The sequence below is a fragment of the Chiloscyllium punctatum genome, chromosome 1 (genome assembly GCF_047496795.1).
Source record: "Chiloscyllium punctatum isolate Juve2018m chromosome 1, sChiPun1.3, whole genome shotgun sequence".
In the NCBI taxonomy this organism is placed as follows: Eukaryota; Metazoa; Chordata; class Chondrichthyes; order Orectolobiformes; family Hemiscylliidae; genus Chiloscyllium; species Chiloscyllium punctatum.
In genome coordinates, this window is record NC_092739.1 from 112,761,981 (window position 1) to 112,770,247 (window position 8,267).

Genomic DNA, 8,267 nt, shown 5'->3' on the forward strand with positions numbered 1-8,267 from the left:
CCATTTTATGACTTATTTCAATTTCAATAACCACACTTTACCCCTAACACACTGGTTTTGCATAGCTTAAACAACCATTTCATTCTACATTTCTCATCTTATGATATAATTCAAATTTGTGAGCTCTCAAAGGCTGAACTTCAGTTCAAGTGAAGTGACATTTTAAATGAACAATCCATACCATTTGAGTGTATGATCTTAATCATCAAAATTATAAAAAGGAATCATTAAACATTTGGGTGATTAGAGATAGAATATTGAAATTGCAATTTAAAACTAAATTTTTCATCTTTTCATTCATTCAAAAAGACATTGATATTATTCCTAGGCCAGCATTTATTGCTGAGCCCGGATAACCTTGGGAGATGGAGATAGTGAACTGCCATCTCAAACTAGCAAGCAAACCTCAACCTGAGCTATAAACCTTCACAAAAACGGTATAGACAGGGTGGATAGCAAGAAGCTTTTTTCCCCCAGATGGGGGACTCAATTACTAGGGGGTCACAAGTTCAAGGTGAGGGGGAAAAAGTTTAAGGAACACGAGTGAAAAGTTCTTTATGCAGAGGGTGGTACATGCCTGGAACGTGTTGTCAGCAGAGGTGGTAAAGGCAGGCATGGTAGCATCATTCAAGATGTATCTAGACAGATACATGAATGGGCAGGGAGCAAAGGGATACAGATCCTTCGAAAATAGGCAACAGGTTTAGATAGAGGATCTGGATCAGTGCAGGCTTGGAGGGCTGAAGTGCCTGCTCCTGTGCTATAATTTTTTTGTTTTTTTGTACTGCAGCAATTGCGGTTTTGGCACATCCATAGTGCTGTTAGGGAGGAACTTCCAGAGTTTTGACCCAGTGACAGGGAAGAAACAGCAAAATAGTTCCAAGTCATGATCATTTGTGGATTGGAGGGGAACTTATAGGTGGTGGTGGTGTTCCCTTATATCTGCTGTGACTTGTCCTACTACATCGTAGTAGTCGTGGTTTGGAAAGTACTGTCTAAGGAACCATGGAGAGTTGTTGCAGTGCACCATGTAGATGGTAGATACTGCTGCTACTGTGCAGTGGAGGAGTCATCAGTGAACATCCTCACTTGTAACTTTGTAGAGGGATGTCATTCTTGAAGCAGTTGACTGGGCCCTCGTCAGTATCCTGAGGAACTCCTACAGAGATGTCGTGTGGCTGAGAATGATTGACCTCCAACAACCACATTCCTTTACACCAGATAGGACTCCAACAAGTTAGCCTGCGAGTAATTCTGTGTTGTAGCCTCACCAGGTTGACACCTCATTTTGATGTGTCATTTTAAAAATAGACTTGAATTTATATAGCACCTTTCATTGCTACGCTATATTTCAAATGCTTTACAAACGTTCCAAAATCAGCAGCTCTGACAGCACAGAACTCCCTCCAGATGGAATGACAAGCGTCGCCCTTGACTTTTATGATGAACTCCGGGCCAAACTTTAAATGTCTCCCAAATATGAGTTTCACAAAAAGGGAGAGGGGAGCAAATGATCAGGCAAGTGGATGCAGCTCGGGCACCCTAATGCCTTCCCCCAGTAATGCTTGGGACAGGAAGGCAGAAGAGCTCCCACTTGGATGCCATTGATGCTCTCAAATAGGTAGTTAATGCTCCCTCGGCACATCCACTTACAAGGAGACCCACAGCAATCCACAAGGGAGGGATGCTTCAACTCATTATGATGCACTTCTCCAGGAAGGATAAATTAGCTTTAAGTGGGGAACAGCGAAAATTCCAGGGTTTAAAAGGGCTAGATTATGAAGACAATTTACATCGATATTAGAAGGTTAGAAAGTAATCTACTGAGGTGTTTAACATGACAAAAGGGGTTGATAAGGTAGAAGAAAATTATTTTCTCTAGTGGGACATAAGAACAGTGGAATAGAAATTTTAAAATTAGGATCAGGCAATGCTAAAATCAAGGCAGAGGGTATTATTTCCCCCCACAAAAAGGGCAGACGCCATCAAAACATGATGCGTTATGAGAGAGTTTAGGTTTTAAGGTAGGCATCACTAGATTATCACTGTCGAGTGTGTTGGAAAAGCACAGCAGATCAGGCGGCATCACTAGATTATCACTGTCGAGTGTGTTGGAAAAGCACAGCAGATCAGGCGGCATCACTAGATTATCACTGTCGAGTGTGTTGGAAAAGCACAGCAGATCAGGCGGCATCACTAGATTATCACTGTCGAGTGTGTTGGAAAAGCACAGCAGATCAGGCGGCATCACTAGATTATCACTGTCGAGTGTGTTGGAAAAGCACAGCAGATCAGGCGGCATCACTAGATTATCACTGTCGAGTGTGTTGGAAAAGCACAGCAGATCAGGCGGCATCACTAGATTATCACTGTCGAGTGTGTTGGAAAAGCACAGCAGATCAGGCGGCATCACTAGATTATCACTGTCGAGTGTGCTGGAAAAGCACAGCAGATCAGGCGGCATCACTAGATTATCACTGTCGAGTGTGCTGGAAAAGCACAGCAGATCAGGCGGCATCACTAGATTATCACTGTCGAGTGTGTTGGAAAAGCACAGCAGATCAGGCGGCATCACTAGATTATCACTGTCGAGTGTGTTGGAAAAGCACAGCAGATCAGGCGGCATCACTAGATTATCACTGTCGAGTGTGTTGGAAAAGCACAGCAGATCAGGCAGCATCGGAGGAGCTGGAGAATCGACATTTTGGGCACAAGCCCTGATTCTTCCTGTTCCTCCGATGCTGCCTGACCTGCTGTGCTTTTCCAGCACCACACACTCAACACTGATCTCTAGCATCTGCAGTCCTCACTTTCTACTATCATTAGGTTATCATCGGCAAAGAACTCATGGAGCAGAGTTAGGTTAAAAAAAAGCCACGGTACAAATCAAACAAGATTTAATAAAAATGACATCATGCTCGAGGGACTAGACCTGTTGTTTCAGTTTGTTGTTGTTACTGGCTATGGTTTGACATCTTGCATATTTGTGGAAGATGTACTCTCAGTTGTCATTTTTCAAGGCTAAGGGCCTCCATTTTCACCAGTCTTTCCTCAGAGTTCAGATCAGCCTGAAGCCACGTCTCTGTATTACTATTAGGACCCAGCTGTTTCACAAGACCAAAACTGAACCTAGTGCTTGAATCAAGTGGTCCCTTAAAATAGAAATTTTTTGACAGTTAGACCATACTTTGGGACTTCCTGGAAATATGATACCCACTATGCAAGCACAATTCCTCTTTTTTTTCCCTTTCACTGTTCAATTTTAACATGGATCCAATTTACAAGAGCACGTGGTCCAGCATGGACAGCACGGTGGCTCAGTGGTTAGCACGACTGCCTCACAGTAATTCCAGCCTTGAGTTACTGTACAAACTCTTTACATTTTCCTTGTGTCTGTGTGGGTTTCCTATCACAGTCCAAAGATGTGCAAGTTAGGTGGATTGGCAAGGTAGGGCTGATGCAGATTAGAGGGGCCAAATGGCCTCTATCTGCACAGTAGGGATTCTATGAGTCTAACATGGGAGTGTCACTCCAATCAACAAAGGAATTCATATACATCCCCTCTACAGTTTTATATCTATCACAATAAGTCAGTGATTGCACGTCCTTTGTTCATTTATTTCTATGGACAGCTCCAACAGAGTGAGCAGAGGATGTGCAGACAAACCTGACACCTATTACTTGACAGCATTAAAGCACTTACACAAGGTTTGATTTTTTTTCTTTCGAAGGATCATATATCTGAAAAAAAATGTTAACCCACATTCTTGGTTCTACAGAGCTTTCATAACCTGCTAAATGACCCACACTATTTTTGTTTCAGATTTCAAGCCTCTGCAGTATTTTGCTTTGTGTCTTTCTATAGCATGTTCTCAAAATTTTCCCAAAACATTTCAATAACCACAATTATTCATCTTTACTATTCACAAATAAAAGGCAGCAGCCAAAGTAAAACCAAATGTTCAATAAAGTCAGTACCTTAAAATCCAAAACAATCATAAGTGACTGTGTGTTAGTAATTGCAGAACCTGGGGGGTCTAATGTGGATATTAATCCAGGAGCCTGGACTAGTTATCTGGGGGGACAGGGTCTTAAATCCTACCACAATGGCTGGTGTTATTTTTAAAATTTAATGAATAAGTCTGGAATATAAAGCTATTAGTAAGTGACAGAGAAAACCACTAATTGTTGTAAAAATTCATCTGCCTACGAAGGACACTTAAGGAAGAAAACCTGCCATGTTCACCTGGTCTACATGTGACTCCAGACCCACAACATGGTTGACCTGTTCCAATATCTGATTAAAGCACTCAGTTCCAGGACCGTTAGTGATGGACAACAGAACTGGCCTTGGCTGGGAGCGTCACTGACAATGAAAGAATTTTTAAAAAACTTAACACCCCACTGAATCAAAAGTATTCACATGTTTCAAGACAATATTTTAAAACATGTAATCCTGGGCATTTGAGATGCAGTGACTAAGAAACATATCTTGAGTACAGTTGAAATCTGCACCACCCTCTGGTAGGATCTTCTGCATCCAGATTTGGTGATGGTGGGGTGGTGGGGTGGGGGGGGGGGGGGGGGGGGCACGGTGGAAGCTGTATAGGGAAGACAGCATTGAAGATTAAAATTTCTTCAAATCTAGGCAAGGCTGGTAAGATTAGGGAAAAATGGATGAGTAAATATATTGAGGTTTTAAACAAGATTTTAAAAGCATCATATGAGATATAGACAATTGGAACCCACTGAATCTCAGAGTGTAAAAAGTGTAGGGGCACTCTTAAGAGGGAGATTGGGGGACAAAGAGGGGACATGAGATAACTTTGATAGGCAAGGTTAGAGGTAATCCAAAAGGATTCTGCAAGTGCATCACAGCAACCTCAGAAGATGGGAGAGATATTAAAAGAATATTTTATGCCAGTTTTTACTGGGGAGGAAGAAATGGAGGTTAGAGAACTCAGGGAAATAAATATTGACACGCTGAAAACAGTTCACATTAAAGAGGAAGTGCCGGAGGTCTTAGAAAACAAAAAAGGTAGATAAATGTCCAAGACTAGATCAAAGTTACCCAGGATGTTGTGGGAAGTTGGGGAGTAAATTGTGGGGCCTCTAATAGAAATAGCTGGGGTGAAGTATTGGAAGATGACTAATATTGTGCCATCGTGCAAGAACATTAAGGAAAAGCCTAGAAACTACAAACCTGCGAGTCTGACATCGGTTTTGGAGGCGATTCTGAAAGATAGGATTTACATGCAATTGGAAAATCAAGGACTGATTAGAGATAATCAGCACAGTTTTTATGAGGGAACTCATGTCTCACAAACTTGATTGAGTGTTTTAATAAAGTAACCAAAAAGATTGATGAGCCACAGCAGTAGACTTCAGTAAATCCTTTGAGAAGGTTCCACACGCTAGACCAATTCGTAAAATTAGATCAGGTGGAATTCAGGGTGAGCCGACTAACTGGATACAAAATTGGCTTGACAGCAGGAGAGAGGGTGGTGTAGGTGGATTGTTTTTCAAACTGGAGACCTGTGAACAGCATTGTTCCATGGGGATCAATACTGGGTCCATTTTTTTTGACATTTCTGTGAACTATTTGGATGAGAAAATAGGAGGCACAGTTAGTAAGTTTGCAGATGACACCAAAGTTGATGGTATAGTGGACAGTGAAGAGGGTTATCCAAGATTACAAAGGTACCTTGATGAATGAACTACCTGGGGAAGTGGTGGATATGGGCACAACGCAACTTTTAAAAAGCTTTGGGTAAGTACATGAATAGGAAAGATTGAAGGATTTAGGCCAAAAGCAGGCAGGTGGGACTAGTTTAGTTTGGGATTATGTTTAGCAAGGACTGATTGGACGGAAGAGTCATACAGCATGGAAACAGACCCTATGACTTGGGTCAATGGGTTGCTGAATGGCAGTTAATTTAATTTGGATATGAGGTATTGCATTTTGGTAATACAAACAAGGACAGGACTTATTCAATTAAAGGCAAGGCATTGGGTAGTGTTGTAGAACAGAGACAGAATTTGCGTCACATGTAGACAGGATGGCTAAGGTGGCATTTAGCACACTTGCCTTTATTCCTCAGAATTCCTGATGAAAGGCTTTTGCCCAAAACATCGATTTTCCTGCTCCTCAGATGCTGCCTGACCTGCTGTGCTTTTCCAGCACCACTCTAATTTAGACACAATACAAGAGCTGTGATGTCAGGTTTGAGGTTGTACAAGACACAGGCGATGCCTCTTCTTAAGTACTGTGTGCCATTCTGATCACCGTTATAGTAAGGTGATTATTAAACTGATGGGGGTTCAGAAAAGAAATAACCAGGATGTTGCTGGGAATGGATGGTTTGAGATATAAATATAGTTTGGAAAGCTGAGATTTTTTCCATTGGAGCTTAAGAGGTAAACCTTAGGAGGTTTATAAAATCATGAAGGGTGTAGAGAAGGTGAATGACAGGATCTTTTCTCCAGATAGGGAGAGTTTAAAACTATGGGGCATGTTTTTAAGGTGAGAGGAGAAAGACTTAAAAAGGACCTGAAGGGCAACTTTTTTTTTCAGTGATTCGTATGTGGAACCAACTGCCAGAGAAAGTGGTGGATGCAGATGCAGTTACAGCATTTGAAAGACATTTGGACTATGAATAACAAAGATTGATGGTTATGGGCCAAGCGCAGGAAGTGGGTCCAGTTTAACTCGGGAACATGGTCTTGTTTCCATGCTGTATGACTTTCACGATAACCTGGGATGTGTTTACCACCGGTGCAGTTTTCTAGAAATGCAGTGCTGACGCTATCATAGGCTCATGCAGCAAAACAAAACTCCGGGAAATTTCCAGAGTATGTCTTTATCTTAGAGGTTTCCCTAAATTAAACAAGGTGGAATTAATTACACTTAAAGGGCCATTAAACTAATAATTGGCCCGAAAATCCAATTAATACACGAACACACATTAGTTGAGTTTTCAATGGAAACACTAGCCAGTTTCATGGGTGTTTCTCAAATGTATTATACAAAAACAAAACTTCGCTCAGCTCCTGTTAACTGAACAAGGGGAGTTTGGGAAAAGTGAAGGTTACAAAGCGATCCCCTCGCAGCACAATGCACAGTTCGTTCAGGTTTATGAAAGAAAACTAATGTGCCGGATATTGCTTTTCTAATCAGAGTCGGCTTAAGGCAAGTACACTTTCTCTCAGCTCCCCAGCCACTCCCGGAGTGGACCTGAAGTTACTCACATAAACGTGATCATGCCGGAATCTGGTGCTCAGCACCTCCAGGAGAACGCTCTCGTCCAGCTCGGAGAGCGTGGCCAGATCCTCGGGCATCCTGCACCCAGCCATGGAGGAGGGGGGAAAGCTCAGTCACTCGGGAACCGTGTGCTCACAGACACTGCTCATTCCCCAATTTCTGCTCCAACCTTCAACAAAGTTCCTCCCCGACAAGGCACATCCCACCCTCAGCTACTCCTGAAGGAAATCTTCTCTTGACCAAATGCTGCCCTCGAAGGTACTCGTATCACGACCCGAGAGCTACCCTCCCAATACTCAGAATGTTAACTCCATTGTTATATTTGTACAAAGCCACATTTCACCAAGAGAGCACCAGCAGCTCTGGAGGTGTCCCCTATAAAGGGGAAAGCGAAGGTGCTCCTCTGCGCCCCCTAACGGGGCTGCTGACTTACTACAGCCAAACACTAAACTCAACCTCATAAAACCTGACATCTTCTCAGGATCTAGTCAAGTTTTATTACTACTGTTTGTGTGTATACCTCTGGTACTTTCTTCAGTCCCAACTTTTGGTTGTTCGGGGAGAGGGTTTAGAATTGCCGGGTGTGGTTCTAAAAGTAGTGCACACGGGAGTGAGAAAGCCGTGTTAGTAATCTGCGACTGAAATGCCGAATGTCGCTGCTTGAGAAACACAATGCCCGAAAGTGCAGTGAAAAGGTCATCTCTTCAGATGGAAACTCAGCCATTCACAGGGAGTTCTAGCCCAGAGCACTTTCACCCACTTGCCAGTCTGCAAAGTGCAGAGCCTGGGCGGCTCCAATCTAATTGGGGAAGCTGTTTTAGAGAGGATAATGGTGAAGCAATAAGTATTTCTTGAAACGATGTTCTCCCTTTCTTATCGAGGTAATCATGATTTGGAGATGCCGGTGTTGGACTGTGGTGTACAAAGTTAAAAATCACACAACACCAGGTTATAGTCCAACAGGTTTAATTGGAAGCACACTAGCTTTCGGAGCGACGCTCCTTCA

The 8,267-nt window shown here is 42.7% G+C and overlaps 1 protein-coding gene across 5 annotated transcripts in view; it reads right to left on the minus strand.

The window, feature by feature from the left end:
• Positions 1-7,650, minus strand: part of LOC140478810 (myosin-IIIb) — a 174,884-nt gene extending 167,234 nt beyond the window's left edge. For all 5 annotated transcript variants that reach the window (XM_072572231.1, XM_072572253.1, XM_072572223.1 and 2 more), the window contains exon 1: positions 7,249-7,650. In XM_072572231.1, the coding sequence (XP_072428332.1) occupies positions 7,249-7,353 (105 nt within the window). In that variant the 5' untranslated portion in view covers positions 7,354-7,650. The remainder of the gene's footprint in view (positions 1-7,248) is intronic.
• Positions 7,651-8,267: the final 617 nt, after the last annotated feature.